The sequence below is a fragment of the Planococcus citri genome, chromosome 2 (genome assembly GCF_950023065.1).
Source record: "Planococcus citri chromosome 2, ihPlaCitr1.1, whole genome shotgun sequence".
Classification (NCBI taxonomy): domain Eukaryota; kingdom Metazoa; phylum Arthropoda; class Insecta; order Hemiptera; family Pseudococcidae; genus Planococcus; species Planococcus citri.
Window position 1 is genome coordinate 21,938,508 of NC_088678.1, and position 17,004 is coordinate 21,955,511.

The 17,004-nt window shown below is 34.9% G+C and overlaps 2 protein-coding genes across 3 annotated transcripts in view; one reads left to right on the forward strand and one right to left on the reverse strand.

Moving 5' to 3' along the window:
• LOC135835012 (uncharacterized) overlaps positions 1 to 10,766 on the forward strand; it is a 97,494-nt gene extending 86,728 nt beyond the window's left edge. Inside the window, exons 5-9 of one of the 2 annotated variants that reach the window (XM_065349059.1) lie at positions 1,191 to 1,286; positions 1,377 to 1,439; positions 1,516 to 1,602; positions 8,926 to 9,310; positions 10,020 to 10,766. In XM_065349059.1, the coding sequence (XP_065205131.1) occupies positions 1,191 to 1,286; positions 1,377 to 1,439; positions 1,516 to 1,602; positions 8,926 to 9,310; positions 10,020 to 10,117 (729 nt within the window). In that variant the 3' untranslated portion in view covers positions 10,118 to 10,766. Of the gene's footprint in view, positions 1 to 1,190; positions 1,287 to 1,376; positions 1,440 to 1,515; positions 1,603 to 8,925; positions 9,314 to 10,019 lie in introns of both variants that reach the window. The other variant, XM_065349058.1, reaches the window with a different exon arrangement.
• A 4,348-nt stretch (positions 10,767 to 15,114) lies between these two features.
• On the reverse strand, positions 15,115 to 16,773 carry LOC135835015 (uncharacterized). The gene is made up of 5 exons (XM_065349063.1): positions 16,399 to 16,773; positions 16,147 to 16,240; positions 15,850 to 16,064; positions 15,543 to 15,769; positions 15,115 to 15,455 (listed from the first exon to the last, which is right to left on the reverse strand). The coding sequence occupies exons 1-5, from the start codon at positions 16,479 to 16,481 to the stop codon at positions 15,298 to 15,300; spliced, it is 777 nt and encodes a 258-aa protein (XP_065205135.1). The 5' UTR covers positions 16,482 to 16,773; the 3' UTR covers positions 15,115 to 15,297.
• Positions 16,774 to 17,004: the final 231 nt, after the last annotated feature.

Consider the following 17,004-nt stretch of genomic DNA (forward strand, 5'->3'; position numbering starts at 1 on the left):
TTTTCAAAAAATCCTGTAATTTTTTAACATGACCAGTTATTTTCTAACAACAAAATATTTACTTATGTCAAAAAAAAAACTCGAATGTTTGTTTTCCAACAAAAACTGACATTTTTTAAAGAAAATGCTTACTTTTTAGCAAAAACTTCCATTTCCAACGAAAACATTTGTTTTTCAACAAAAATTACTTATTCTTTGCCTGATACAGTGTCTTAAAACCAAAATTTAATCATTGCAGAAGTTAATTCTAGAGATAGAAAAAAGCTGTTTGAATGTTGAATGAAAATTTGAACTCAGTACTCAGTAGGTATAAGTACAGGTAGGTACCTCAAAAAATATACCCATTCGTGAGTTGATATTACACGATCCAGTTTTTAATTTCTTTAAATTTTACCTAAAATTCTGGAGGTCTGTTCACACTCCTCCCCCCCCCTCGGGTACAAGATCCCGGTATGTAAAATCGAGAATTCAAATTTACGGCGAACAAGGTAGGCAATTTTATTAACGTGTCGTTTGAACGGGTGAACGGATATTTCATTGAGAGGCGAACTACCCCACATAATTTTCGATAAGCCCAGGACTGGTTATTTCTGTAATAATGTATCGCACTTCACCATTCTGTCTGTTCGTATTTCAGTTGGGTCAATACGGATTTTTATAATTTTAGCTAATTTAAAATCTTATCAAAAATTGAAAGTCTTTGTGTTTCAGTGAAATGAGGAATGAAAATCAGTCATGTTATATACGTATGTAAAACAGATAGAGATCTGAAAATTATACAGAAGCAAAAAAATTCCACCGATGAACATGTAAACCTAACCTTTTCTGTAGGTTTTCACATCTAAAACCCTCATTTCGTAAATGTATTAATAAAAAATCTCGTTAATCTGACACGTGACTGGTGTATTTAGAATTTAGATAAAAAGATCCGTCAGGATTACACGTAAACGACGAAATTTTAATTATTTTTTTTATTCATAATTATAAATTAGTAGCAGCTTTTGTTTCTGGTAACGAACCTGGGGTTGAAAAATTAAAAAGAACAATATTTAGGTACAATTTTATTATAGTGGTCGTCGGTCGGTGTGACGAACCAAAGAGAAAGGAGGAGGGAGGGTGAAACCCCTTATAAATCGTTCGAAGCCTTTACCAATTAATTCTAATTCAATTTCAAACGCTCTTTTGAACAGGAAATTCGATTTCTTTTATTACCGTGGATGGCGATTATATCGGTGTCTTCGTTCATCGACATTTCACATTCAGCTTATTGGCTAACATTAGATGACGTAAGTAACGTATTTTGTGAATTAAATTTACACCGTCTGCCGATGACGTTTTTCCGCAAGCCTCTACTACCTGTGTTTGTTTTGTTGTAGCCCAATTTCAACCCACTCACGGCAGTATTCTTTACCGTTGAATTATTTATTTTTCTGCTCAATGTAAGTGTGATAATATTTAAGAAATCTCATCTTTTCTACTATGTACACGTTTATAATGGCGTGATTTTATTCGCAGGCGTATTCTTTGCTGTGTGTTATATCCCAGTATCAAGAATATAAAGCTGGAAGAGGAACTGCCGCTTATTATGATCTTTTGCAAACGGTACATAGTTACATTGCTATATTGTTATATTTTTTTTCCTACTGTGTTCGAGGTTTTTTTTTTTTTTTGGTTACTTTGGCAAACGGATATAAAGAGCCAAAGAATAAGGAAAAGATTCGAAGGGGAAAAATACTATGAATGTATTAGGTTTTAGGCAGAATTAAATTCTCGGTTTTTAAAAATATAAACTCGAACGTACGTAAAACGTCTGAATAAACATTACCTTTGGGGGTTTCATTGATACAAAAAATTCCCTAGCTCGGTTTGCATAATCTGTGTATAGGAATGTTTTGTATTTTTGTGGCGAGTATTTGTATAAAGAATGGTAACGAGTTTTTATGAAACATTCGAGGAGGAGGAGGGAAAAAGCTTGGATATAACCTGCGGACATAATTTTGCCAATATACTCACGTGCCTACCTTTTGAATATAAATGGATAATTTAATTTTTCAATTTTAGAAGTCGAGTTGATTCAATTTTTCGGGCAATTTTTTTTTTATTAATAATGAGTTTACGTATTTTGTTTATTATTTTATCTGAAATTTGAGTTCATGATACAGGGTGTTCTGTAACAGGTGTCGAGTAATTTAGTAGAGCTACATAATATGCTTTAACAGGGAAACCTTTACAACTCGTCGTCGATTCCGGTCGAGCTAAAATTAAGCTTACTGAAAGAGCATATCACCCAGACCTCAAGAAACAAACTTTCAGCTGCTGAAGTTGATTTTTCGATTCTTGGAAAATGTTTGAAAATGGTGGAAATGGCCTACGTATTGGTATTCATTTTCTACAAAAAAAAAAAAACAAACACGGAGATAAAAATCTGAAACTCGGTTTCCCTGTGTGCTACAGTCAACCTGCCAAATCAATTGCCACCATTTTCCAGCCGATCTGAAGCCTCCAGAAAAATTTAGGTTTCCTCCAGTAATTTCAAATCGCTCCAGAAGAAGTTGTAATCAACTTCGGCAGTTGAAAATTCAATCTTATAGGTATCATAAGTTCGACATTCCGAGTCGATTAAGGGCAGTGAATCCCAAATCTGAGATGACGAATTAAAAATTTCAATATTTTACAAGGTTGGTGTAAAATCTCAAATTTTGAACAATTTCAGAAATCGTCAATTTTTGTAACAAATTACACAAAACTTCCTGCGCCCCCGAAAATCGACCCCCAAATCGATTGGATCTCCACTTTCAAAAAGGAAAAAATTTAATGCAAAGTAATTTTGAAAACTGTTACATGTAGTTGGAAGCATTTTAAAATATTTTATATCAAATTGTCTAAAAATATACTTATGCAGAATAATTTTGAAAAACAAAAATTATGAAACTGAATCCAAAATCCTTAATTTTAAAAAGATTTGGCGCAAGCAGTCGTTTAAATTTCAACCTCTCCCCCCCTCCTCTCCACCTAAAAATTATAATTTCAATAACGATTAACATTAAAATTTTTCAAAGAATTAGCTGACCTTGAAAAAAAATTAATAAAAATTCAAAATTCCTTTTTTTTAGAAAAAAAAGTAAGTATCTTCTTCTTCTTATTGTGTCCGGGACATTCCGACTTCATCATACTCTTCCCTTCCATCTCTGCACCAGGTCTTCAGTGAGGCTGTTTACTTCTCCCCAAAGCTCCTCTCTAGTATACGCAGTGCTGGTGCCACATACTAGGAGGTGGTCATCATTCTGTGTCTGTCTGCAGTCCGGACACTTCACATCCTCCTGGATGCCCCATCTGTTGAGGTTTACTGCTGTCCTGGCGCATCCAGCTCGGATCCTGTTTAGTGTAAGCCACTCTGCATAGGGCAATTTGTATCCATTTGCCATGTTCTTGCTACATGTGGCCCCCTCAAGGTCCGACCATCTAGCCTCTCTCCCCTCCACAGGTCCATATCCATTACGTGCGTCTCCCTCATGAAACTCTTCCTGGACTTCAGTCTTGGGGTCACCTGTCTTTTGCTGAACATGACATGGTGTGGGTCCCGCTCTTTCTTTGTCCTTTCTATATTAGCTGCTACAGACCGTCTTATTCCAGGGGATGTGATGCCACATATTCTTAGTCGGTGTTTAAGGTTAGTTGGTCTGAGGCATCTGGAGACAATTCTCATGGTGGTGTTGAGGACAATGTCAACCTTTTTGGTGTGTGTGGACTGGCCTCAGGCAGCACATCCATACTCTGCTGTAGAGCAACACAGTGCCATGGCTGCGTTGTCCTCAGTGTCTTTGGTTTTGCTCCCCATCTAGTTGATACAAGTTTCTGCAGTAAGTTGTTTCTAGCTTCTACCATCATTTTTGTGTTCTCACCGAGTTTTCACAGTTCTCCAGCTGCACTCCTCCCCATACCAACGTCAATGTACACTTTGCCTCAGCATTCTTCAGATGGAAGCTGTACACCTGAGTTTTGGAAGCATTTGGTTTGAGGGCATTGTCCACAATATAGTAGGTCTCCAGTTTATTTAGGGTTTCCTGCAACATTTCTTATACTTCTATGTGTGTATCCCCCTGTACCGTTGCTGCCAAATCATCTGTGTATAGGAAGTGACTGGTCTGATCTCCAATAGGTTGATCATTAGTGTATATGTTGAACAGGATTGGGGCAAGGACACTCCCCTGTGGCAGCCCATTTTTTTGCCTTCTCCATCTGCTGGACTTTCCCGTGTAGGTGACATAGAACATCCTGTTACTGAGCATAGCTTTTATGATGGTGGTGAAATTATGGTCTTGGGTGATGTCATATACTTTCTTGCACAATAGATGTGGTTCACAGTATTGTATGCAGCAGTTAGATCAACAAAAACTGCACCTGTGATTTTTTCTTTTCAAAACCATCCTGAATGTGTTGAATAAGATTTGTGACCTGTCCAGTTGGGTGAAAATCTGCTCTTATGCGACATAAAAACGCGGGCAGGAATTCCGGCATTTCACGCCAATGCTTTTTCTGTCCATTAATCGGCGCGTATTTTATTTACGCGTAAAAATCTGCCATTGATCAATATTCTTGAAAAAAATTTTGGCACTAGCGGGGATCAAACTGGAGTCCCCAGATCTGTAAGCGGAATCCTTGCTACCTACTCCACCAGAGAACTTGATAGAGTTGAATAAATATTTACATACTAAGCTAAAACACTAGCGCAAAATACCACATTTACGCGTGTTTTTCAGCAAATACACGAATAAATACGCTACAAAATATTTGCGTAGCGTATTTTGTGGCTGGTTTTTTTAACACACAAAAATACGCCACATAATTTAGAAGTGTAGCAACCTTACGCAATAAAAATACGCTACGAAATATTCTTGTGACGTGTTTATCAGCAGAAAATGTAACAATCCAAAAAGTCGCTTCAAATTACACAGGTGACTTGAAGCACAATTTTGCAAACTGTAAAATCTGCTGCATGCCAGCAGTTTAAAGTCCTGTTGAAGTATAAAACGCCAATTAAACTGCTCTTTACCGCATATTTATTGGCAGAAGGGCAGATTTTCACCCAACTGGGTGGCTTGTACAGCTTTTCCCTCAGCAAAAACCAGCCTGTTGTGGGATGAGTCTGTCATCAATTGTATCCTGCACTCTGTTGAGAAGCAGTCCCTCAAACAGCTTATAGCAATGGCGCAGGAGTGAGATGGGTTTCTCTTGATCTGCTGTACCATCTAGGCCAGCCGCCTTTCCATTTTTCAGTGACTTGATCACCTACACCTCTGAAACTTCTTGGACGGAGAAGGGTGTGCTCAGGTGGTTCTTTTCTTCACACTCTGTTCTCTTCCACCTGCAGTAATGTAGGTAACCATTGGAAAACATGTTTGCAAAAAAATTTTAATTCTAACTTGATGAATAAAACTGATAAATTTAAAATTGTTTGAAAACGATTAAAATTGTATCAGTAGCTTATTTTTTTTAAACCAATTATTTTAAAAATATATCTATTCAATCTAATTTTTAAAAAAATCAATACAAAATAATTTTAAAAATTATAAATGGGTAGATATAATATTGAAATTAAAAATAAAGGAGGATCAAAATATCAACAAAAAAATAAACAATAAATTTTCAACATATTTTTCAAAAATTCCAGTAAAGCCAAAAATTGTAAGTAAGGTAAAACTAAACTCAGAAATTTTTAAAATTTCATTTCACAAAATAATTTTTTTTTGAATGAGTGAAAATAAAGAAATCAAATTCATAAATTCATTCAATTTTTTTGAAATGAAAAGCGTCCAGCGAAATTTGACTTCTCTGGCAATTTAAAATCACTCCAGAAGGCGTTGAAATCAACTTTGGCAGCTGAAAATTCAATCCTGTCATAATTTTGATATTTTGAATCGATAACAGCCGAATAGCCGATGAATTGCAAATCCGAGCCAACAAGTTGAAAAGAGTAGGTAAGACATATTTTTTTACAAGTTAAAAAATCTCAAATTTAATAAAATTCAAAATCGTAAGATTTTTGCAACTAATTATTAAAAATTGCGTCTACCTGCGAAATTCGACCTCTTCGAATCCAATAGCCACTATTTTCAAACCAATCTGGAGCCTCTTGAAAAATTTGACTTTCCTGCAGAAATTTTAAATGGGTGCAATTTATCGTTACTTTAAAAAAGGGGGTTAGCACGATAACAGTAGTGGGTTATCACGATAAATAAGTATTCACGATGAAAAAGAGGATTGCACGATAAAAAAGTGTATTTCACAATAAAAAAATGTATTGCACGATTTCTTATAAAACGAACGATAAATTAGGTGGTATCCACGATATATATGATCAAATACTATCAACTAACAATACTGGCAACTCTGTTGAAAAATGATGTTTAATCCTCCTAGCGGCCGGGCAAGTAACTAAATCCTATCAGATGCATTCTGATTGGTTGAATTGAATTTTGTGGTTTTATGATGTTTTATCAGGTGTTTTTTTTAATTTGTTGTGTGGTACTGATAGCCGCGAGATTTGAATTGACCAATCACAGCCCTTGACATGAATATTACTTACTTGCCCAGCCGCTCAGATAGCGCCCTTGTTGCGACAAAAACGCCAAATGTATTTTAAATGGAGTTGCCAGTATTGTTAGTTGATAGTATTTGATATGATAGTAAGAACAATAAAAAATAAACAATTTCCACGAGAAGTTTTTGACAGAATGAACGATAAATAAGTGATGTTCACGATAAATAAGGGTAAATGAACGACAAAAAAGTATCAGATTTTCGCGAGTGAATAAAAAAATGGAGTGTTCTAGTAGGTACCTATTTCAATAAAGCTTAACGAGATACGCCGGATGACCTCATTTACGTTTTTGACCCAATGGGATGGATTTTGCTACCAAGGGAGAGTTAAAATTCGGTAAATTTTCACCTCAGCTTAATACTTTTTCCCGAAATGTCCCAATTCTTCCCTAATTAGACTTGAAAAAAATCACAGATTTTCAATGAAATTACGAAAAATTCTATGTTTTTACCTATTTGATAGCCTTTGCACCCCCTCTCACTTCTGAGGCCCCATTTAGGTTTCGAACCAAAATAACGTCAAAAATGAATTCTGGAGCCCAAAAAACTTATATATCAATACCCTACTCGACTTTTTCATAAATTTGCCCCTTTGCATCCCCCCTCTCTTAGCCCCATTTGGGTTTCGAACCAAAATAACGTCAAAAATGAATTCTGGAGCCCAAAAACGTCCATACCGATACCCCGCCAATTGACTTTTTCAAAATATTTACCCCTTTGCGCCACCTCCTGGGGCCCCCATTTGAGGTTCGAACGAAAATAACGACAAAAATGAATTCAGCGCCTCAAAATACCCGTGTATCAAAAAGATTGGCGTCAAAATTTGCATTCATTTCTGAAATATGATTTTTGACACCCTAAAAAATGAAAAATATCGTGCTAATCAATGAAAAATATCGTGTTTATCCATGAAAATTATCGGGCTAACACCTTTTTCAATGTTTGAAAAATGCTGTGCTCACCACTTAAACTACCGTTAGTAAGCCACGTTTTATCGTTCAAATGGTTATCGTGCTAACCACCTTTTTTATCGTTCGATTATATATTTCCCATTTTTTAAATTGCTCCAGAAGGCGCTCTAATCAGCTTCTGCTGCCGAAAATTTCATTCTATACAATGAGTTCGACATCCCAAATTGATCAGGACCGCTGAATCGGAAATCCGAGGCAACAAGACGTTGAAAAGGGTATTTTTTTACAAGTTGAAAACTCTCAAAAAAATTCAATCTAGTCGATTTTGCAACAAATTTCTCAAAACTTCGTCTACTTCCAAAGTCTATCCCCAAAATTGATTGCCACCATTTTCGATTTGAAGCAAGCCTCCAGTAAAACTTTGACTTTTTCCAGCAATTTTAAATCTCTCACAATCCTACCCCAAACAGACAAATTAATTCCATTCATTGGACGTATATTTTTTTGATCCTCTAAAAATATACTCTTGAATACATGCCAAGATTGGGAGGGGGTAAGATCGACTTTAATGGGTACCTAGTAGGAGTTTTAAGAAATTTGTTGCAGAATTGACAATATTGGATTTTATTTTCAATTTGTAAAAAAAATACATGACCTGCCTTCATGGATTCGAAGGGTCGAAATTATGGTAGGATGGAAATTTTAGCTGCAAAAGTTGATTACAACGCCTTCTGGAGCAATTTGGAATTGCTGGAGAAAAGTCAAATTTTGCAAGAAGCTTTAAATCAACACAAAAGTGGAGGAAATCGATTTGAGGAAGGGTCGACTTTACAGAGTAGACGAGGTATTGAGTAATTTTTGGCAAAAATTGACGATTTTAGATTTTATTTCAAACTTGAGATTTTTTTTAACTGCAAAACAATGCTTTTTGTATTACCTACACTTTTCAATTCGAAGCTTTGGATTGGCATTCACCAGTCGTATTCGATTCGGAGTGTTAAACTTATGACAGGATTAAATTTTCAGTCGTCGAAGTTGATTGGAACGCCTTCTAGAGCAATTTCATATTGCTGCAGAAACTCTAATTTTTTTGGAGGCTCCAGAACGGCTGGAAAGTGATGGCAATCGATTTTGGGGAGCGACTTTAGCATATAAACCAAGTTTCAGATTTTTATCTCTTCGTTTCCTCTTTTTGTAAAAAAATAATACTTATACTACATATTTCCCACCATTTTGAAAAATTCCCCGAAATCCGAAAAATCCACTTCCGCAGGTGAAAGTTTGACTCTGAGGTCTGGATGACATGCTCTTTCAATGTGAGCCAAATTTAAGTTATATTGAAGATGACAAATTGTAAAAGATTCGCTCGTAAGTCATCATGAAAATACGTAACGATTTTCTCTTTCTTATTCAGATGCGTCGACGAGACCAAACAGCCCCCTTATCAGTCCGATGTAGTCAACAACAAACGACAGGAACGAGCTACCTGCTGACCACCGCCAGCAGTCATCCTCCTCGCGACTTTTGTCAATTAACCAACGATTGTTCAGCCACACAAAACCCCTCATCCGCAGCAAACGATAATATAAAACTCCGCAGGGTTCAATTTATGAACGAGGATGATCGAATGAAAACCAAGTTATCTCGTCAAAATTTCGATAGCCAGCCTTTGGTCAGCGATAACGACGGCGAAACCATTATAAACGAGGACGAGGAAGACTACATGTCCAACAGGAACGATTATTTGTGGGGTTCAGTGGCCGAAGAAAGCATTTTAATTTGCAACGTCGAAGTAAAACGTGGTAAATGTATTTTTGAAATATCCCTTTCGGCTTAAATGCTTATAATTTATGGTTATTTTACCTCTGAGAAAATTTATATTATTTCATTTCGGCCAGAAAAATTACAAATAAACGTGGGAAGTAAGGGGCTTTTAAGAGTAAGTAAACGACACGGATTCGTGTTCTTCTTATCGTCCCCGAAAAAAAAAAAAATACAAACGAAGTATCGACACCGAAATTATCTTCAGTTCGAGAGAGTAAAAAAAAAATCTCGTGGAATGAAAACATAATATTTTCGTTCGTTTAAACAAAAAACCTTTTCTGGCTCGCATTCGGAAAATGAATTTCATTTTAAGTAGTCTCACTAATAAATTACAGTATCGATTTGTAGTCTTTAGCTTCCTAAGAGTATAATATAGGAAAACACACTTGCAATTTCGACAAAACGTTAAAAGTTTCCTTACATTGATTGAATATCGTTTGACGAGGGCGTTAATTTTGACCCGCACCAAAATATTCAAAACAAACTCAATGTCACCTTGTATAGGCCTAAAATCCTCATTAAGGAAATTATTTTTGCTCACGATGGTGTGTTTTCCTTCCCCCTCCTTTTACACCCACCCTTGGTCAATTGTGTATAAAAATATTCGTTAATAAATAATAGAAGAACTCTAAGGGTGGCCTTTATAGGCGCTAATCCAAGGTCTGTATATTATTTTTTTTACAGATTCGCAAAATGACGAACGAGAAAAGCGTAAGAGAAAAAAAGACGCCAAAGAGGTTATCAGTTCGAAAACAGACGTCGAAGGTAATCCTTACAAATAAGGCTACAATGTGATAAACTCCATATCATTGTTAAAGTTGGTGTAAAATCATCGCGAAACAGTAAATGGCGACGTATCAACCATCGAATATGCTTATCGTAAAAGCAACAGAACGGAAAAAGGCGTAATTTCTACCTTGTTTTATAACCATTCTCGGATACTTCCAAGCAATAAAATGGCAAAACGCTTGAATATTCGATAAACGGTGCATATTTCTCGTTTCATGTTTTGTTTACATTAAAATTCCCGAGTTTTTTGTGTGTATTTTTTTTTCTCCTCGTGTTCTTTTGTAAGCGTAAAATGCTTTTGAAATCGTTATAAAAAATGTTGCTTTTTGAATGAAAAAACATTTTAACGTTAAAAATTGAAAAAGTATACCTACTCGAGGTTGAGAATCATACCTACTTAATAGATGAGCTATGCTCGGGTTTAAATACGTAACACTCGTGATTGTATAATTATTTCCAAATTTTGAATAAATAATTACGAGATAGCCGACGTACGTATGTACATGTATGTATTTTATATTGTTTCTCTTGTAATTTGAATACCTGTATGATCTTAGGTACCTATATTTTTCAAAGGCATGATTTTAATAATAGTTACCTATTATACCTACTGATAATGAAAAATAAAGAAATTGTTATTTATGTACATATTTTAATTTTTACAAAACAGAAAGAATTTCGAATTGTAGTACAGTCATTTTAGCAAAATTTTCACATTATTCGTTCAGATTGATCTCTAAAACAACCCACCAACAGTCGCACCCCGCAACTTGCCGGCTACCCCCGCAAGAGGTCATTAACCATTGCCGATACCAGTTTTTCGGCCGTATATTGCCAAAATGAAGGGTCCGAGAGGAAAAATGTTCATTAAAATAAAACATTATATTTTCAATATAAAAATATATTTAAAAATAATTTATTAACTTTATTTTTTCAAAATAATATTAGATATAATTTTAACTATTTAAACAAACAAAAATTGTTCTGCGCTAAATTTACCACCAGCATGACCAGTTCAGCTATTCCCAAAATGGCGATTTCACCCTTACAAAGGTGGGGGTAAAGTTGTCAATTTTATGAAAATTGTTTGTAAAAATGAAAATTGACAATTTAAAACGTGAACTCGATTCATGGTAGACCCGAAAATATGTTGACCAAAGTTGCACACTGCAACTTGTCTGCCACCCCCCCCCCCCCCCGGCAGGAGATCATTAACCTTTGTCAATCTACGTTTTTCGGCTATATCGCCGAAATTAAGAGTGGTCGGAGAGAAAAAAGGTAAGGTAATTGAACTAAATTTTTCTACGTCAAATTTCCTATAAGCATGACCAGTTCAGATAAAATATTTTTTTCGATTTTTGGTGAATTTATGAAAATCAAATCTAGGCCAAAAATGAGAAAAAAAATCAAAATTTTACCAAATTAATCTAGAAAACTGAAATTTGAAATATGCGCTATTTTCGACCTGCCAAATCGATTGGAAACGATTTCAAACCATTTTGAGCAATTCTGGAGCCTCCAGCACATTTTTGAAACTTGAAAATCCCACAAAATTTCATCAAATGAAGTTGGGAAGCGAAAATTAACGCTGCAATCCACACCAGCGACTTTTTTAAAATTCTTGGAGCCTCCAGTAGATTTTTGAAACTTGAAATTTCTACAAAATTTCACAAAATGGAGTTGTAAAGTTGAAAGTCATTGTGTAAACTAATTTTAATACGCTATGAAGTCGACTGCAAGTAGATTTCAAGTGTTGTTTTGGAGCCTTCAGTGACTTTTTGGAAATTACTGGAGCCTCCAGCAGATATTTCAATGCTCGAAATTTCCATAAAAATTTACCAAACAGAGTTGGAAATCCAAAATTCACTCTGTACCTACTCCAATTTTAATACGCTATCAAGTCGACTGCAGATTGGTTCAAGTCATTTTGGAGTCTCCACCGACTTTTCGAAAATTCCTAGAGCCTCCAAACAGATTTTAGAAACTTAAAATTTCATATAAAGCAGTTGGAAAGCTAAAATTCACTCTGTAAACTAATTTTAATACACTATGAAGTCGACTATCGATAGATTTTAAGTCGTTTTGGAGCATCCAGCGACTTTTTAGAAATTACCGGAGCTTCCAGTAGATTTTTCAATGCTCAAAATTTCCATAACATTTTACCAAACAGAGACACCCCATTTTTGACATTATTCTGAGGTGGATCGCAGGCAGTTTCAATTCGTTTTGGAGCCTCCAGCAGATTTTTAGAAACTTATGTTTTTCAAAAAATGTCACAAAATGTATTCGAATCAACTTTCGGCTTTCCAACTCCATTTAATGAAATTTTGTAGAAATTGCAAGTTTCAAAAATTTACTGGAGGCTCTGGTAATTTCCAAAAACTCACTGATGTCTACAAAACAACACTTGAAATCTACTTGCAGTCGACTTCATAGCGTATTAAAATTAGTTTACACAATGACTTTCAACTTTACAACTCCATTTTGTGAAATTTTGTAGAAATTTCAAGTTTCAAAAATCTACTGGAGGCTCCAAGAATTTTAAAAAAGTCGCTGGTGTGGATTGCAGCGTTAATTTTCGCTTCCCAACTTCATTTGATGAAATTCTGTGGGATTTTCAAGTTTCAAAAACGTGCTGGAGGCTCCAGAATTGCTCAAAATGGTTTGAAATCGTTTCCAATCGATTTCGCAGGTCGAAAATAGAGTATTCATCTCAAATTTCAGCTTTCTAGGTTAATTTGGTAACATTTTGATTTTTTTCTCATTTTTGGCCTAAATTTGATTTTCAAAAATTCACCAAAAATAGAAATATGTGACCCGCTCTGACAAAACCGACCGTTTCGACAAAAAAAAGTGTCCAAAATAATGATGTTTAAAATGAGTTTTAAGGGTTGAAAGATCAGATTTTTGAGAAAGCAACGTTTTTTGAAATTTTGTCGAAATGGTCGGTTTTGTCAGAGCGGGTCACATATATGTTTCAACTGAACTGGTCATGCTCTCATGCTTATAGGAAATTTGACGTAAAATAATTTTAATTCAATCACTTTTTTCCCTTCGACCACTCTTAATTTCGGCGATATAGCCGAAAAACATAGATTGACAAAGGTCAATGACCTCATGCGGGGGTGCCAGACAAGTTGCAGTGTGCAACTTTGGTCAAAATATTTTCGGGTCTTCCGTGAATCGAGTTCACGTTTTAAATTGTCGATTTTCATTTTTAAAAACAATTTTCATAAAATTAACAACTTTACCCCCTCCTTAGTAAGGGTGAAATCGCCATTTTGGGAAAAGCTGAACTGGCCATGCTGGTAGTAAATTTAGCGTAGAACAATTTTTATTTGAACATTTTCCCTTTCCGACCCTTCATGTCGGCGATACAGCCGAAAAACCTGTATCGGCAAAGGTTAATGACCTCTTGCGGGGGGGAGCAAGTTGCGGGGTGCAACTTTTGATGGGTTTTTGCAGAGACCAATCTGAACAAATAATGTTAAATTCAGCTTTCCCTTAATTTTTCCGAGGTTCGACTAAAAATTTTGCTAAAATGACTGTACTATAAGGCTATAGGTAAGGGGTCAACTGAAATATCTAATTGTGAAGCTGATAAAGTCTTCGTGTTGATAAAAAATGTTTGAAAATAAATTAAATAGTTGAGTAGGTATCTACTGATTTTTCAAAAGGGACATTTCAACCCCTGTTTCCCAATTTTTCAACAGATCATTCATGTCCACGCCGTCTTAAAATTATTCATTTTCATTTTTTAATCAAAAAAAATATTTTAGACGAATTTTAATCAATTTTTAAAAATTTGAGGCACATATTGGACAACTTATTCATTGAGACTCGTTTCTTTTATTTTTTACCTTTTCAAGGAAGTCGACATGAAGTTCATTTTTGGATTTCTGGCGAGTTTTTAAGAATTTAGAAAATCCAGAAAAAGCTGTTTCGCGGAGGATTTTGAAACGTCTTCGTGAAATACAAATTTTTTTCAGCAAAGTGAACCTATGTTAATATTTTTTATACTTTAGATTACACATATCCGTAATTATGTACTAGTTTTGGGTCATTCTGAAGCCTACTGCGACTTTTTAATTTTCTAAAGAAACTTCAAATCACTAAGGATGGTCCAAAAATGAACTTACTCGAACTACTTGTAACTTTGGTCAGTGCTTATTGGGACCTTCTCGCCAGTTTTGGTGGTCATTGCAAAAATTCCAGGAATTTCGGTTCAAAAATAAATTTTTAATCAATTTGTAAATTCTAGAATTAGCGGAAAAAATCAAATTTTCAAAAACAGTACATAACAAGAGGTTTTTTCAAACAAGACTCGGCATGAAAACAATCGCAATTTGTCTTTTTTGAAGCTAAAATTTATTTTCGACCCTTGGAGAAATTTGAAAACTCGCTGAAGGCGCCAAAAAGACTGAATTGAGATCGTTTATCAGACGATATCTTTACAAGCTCGATTTTGGAGGTTTGCATCAAAATGTACCATTGAAATAGCTGTCCAGACCTAGGTAGGCGATATGGTCAATTTTGGCTGAAAAACACACTTTTCAATTCGGTATTATATTGGTACAATATCAATACCAATACCAATACCGGATACCGAAAAAAAATCCACAAAATAATAAAATACCAAAATACCAATATTTTCTGTATCGGAGAATACCAAAATACCAATACCATTTTGGATAAGAATTTGGCGACATAATGCGGTGATTAGCAAAAAAAAAAAAAAAAAAACAACTGAAAACTGAAACCAAAAACTTAAAAAACCAAATATAAGGAAAAACGTTTTCAACGAAAGAAATAACTAGATATTCAGAAAAATTGCAAATGATGTTCTTACGTGTGCTAAATGTTTTGTACCTTTGCTATCCTTTCGTCGGAGAGACGAGAATTCAAAGGTACACTTCAAGTCAACTGTAAGTTGGTTAGGTAAGTCTTTTCAACTTTTCAATTAATTACGTAATTAGTACAATTAATACAATTATAAAACACAGATTATTTAATAAACATTTCATTCAAACAAACACAACTGAAATTGGTTTACCGAATAGCAACAATAAGGATACAAAGTACCTATACAAAACTAGTGCACCTTTGATATATCTAGTTCATCACAGACGTATAATTGAATAGAAACTATAACACGACTACAATATTTAAAAAATCATTTTTTTACTTCATTAGCCTTCTTTTCAGATTTTTCTAAATCGCTCATCAGTTTATTTCTCGTCCCATATGTCCGACCAAAGTAATATCGATCTGGATATTCTCGCCTTAGTTGCGCATTTTTGCGAATATTTTCCTCGGTAGTGTCGTCAGATACTAAGAATACGAAAATAAGAAATTAGTATGAAGTAAATTTATTTTCATACCTATAATCATACTCATGAAAATTGAAATCATACTTACTACACAACAAAGATCCCAATATAATAATCGCAAAATACGAGTAAATGAAAAAGCCCGACACTCCCAACAGAAGTATAATACCCCTCTTGTTGATGAAACGATAAAACATTTTTTTTCTTATAGAAAATATTCGAAATTCTTCAGGCATCATATAGTAAATTTTGTTATAAAATGGATCATCGAACCTCTGGTCGAATTGTTCTCCAAATTTCATTTCTCTTTCCATTCTAAAAATTGAAATTTGAAATTAAAGCATTACTAAAATATACATTACTATTTACTAGTTTAGTGGTTCAAGATTATTCACCTCTCATTCTGTCGTCTGATCCATTCATCTCTTGTGGCTGAAAAATTGTATTTCTGACGAGCATCTTTGTGATAATAATACTCTTCCCTAGTTCTGCCGGTTCTCACATCATATTCTTTTCTAATGGAAGAATTTCTAAGTACTTGGTAAGCCTCTTGCAGCTTAATAAAGCGATTGTGGCAACCCGGATCATTCGGATTCAAATCGGGATGATTCTGTTTGAAAATGAGTAATATTTTATGAAATATTCAAAACTTCTATAAACTGGACGAACGTGCTTAGGTTCTTTGAACTTACTTGTTTCGATAATTCTAAATATGCTTCCTTGATTTCTTTCTGGGTTGCATTTGGCTGTACATTCAATACTTCATAATAGTTTGCATACGTACATCTGAAATAATATCGAAAATAATTTTACCGCTGATTGAATAAATCATAGTTATATCGAGGCAGTGGAAGTAAGGTTATAGGTACTTTGTCACACTCGTCGATGGTACAATTATCTAATTAATTTAAATTAAACTAAATCATAATTATTATTTGATTTACTTCGAGGTGCTGAAACCCCTTTGAGTGATCACTAGAATACGCAGCGACTTCCGCAGAACATGATTTAGCACACATTTTAACATTCTTTACAATTCACATGATTTCATGTAAGTAATTCGTTTTAAAGTTATTTTTTTGTTTACTTGAAAATCACATAGTGGGCAACAGACGGCAACGGATAATTATTTCATCTTCGTCTCTAATGAAATAAGGGTAAAGCTTGTATGATTTTAGGGCCTTTTTTGACGCAGAATCCGAATTTGACAACCGTTTTTCATACTTCTTTACAGATTTTAAATTCTTCATTTTTAACCGATTTAACTATGCTATTTAGGGCCAACAATTTTATTGATAACGCTATCACTGCTATCAGTTGGGGCTACTCCTTACAGGGTGCCCAGAAATATTGGGTACTTCAAAAAAAGTTTTTCATAGGTGCGCAGCGCATTTAAGCATTCCCTACATCGTTTCAGCAACGCGTACATGCGCGCGCACGCGTATATAAGTAGTTTTCGTTTTCGTCGTTGTTCCGCTGCTTCTATAGCGTTCGAAAACGAGTTCTAGCAACCAGCAGCGATGGCGGTGTGGCAGGACAGAAGGCTTAGT

Coding starts and splice junctions, on each gene's coding strand:
- LOC135835015 (XM_065349063.1), bottom strand. CDS start 16,481: ATGTTAAAATGTGTGCTAAATCATGTTCTGCGGAAGTCGCTGCGTATT. Junction 16,241..16,398: donor AGGGGTTTCAGCACCTCGAA/GTAAATCAAATA, acceptor ATATTATTTCAG/ATGTACGTATGCAAACTATT. Junction 15,770..15,849: donor ATCAGACGACAGAATGAGAG/GTGAATAATCTT, acceptor TTCAATTTTTAG/AATGGAAAGAGAAATGAAAT.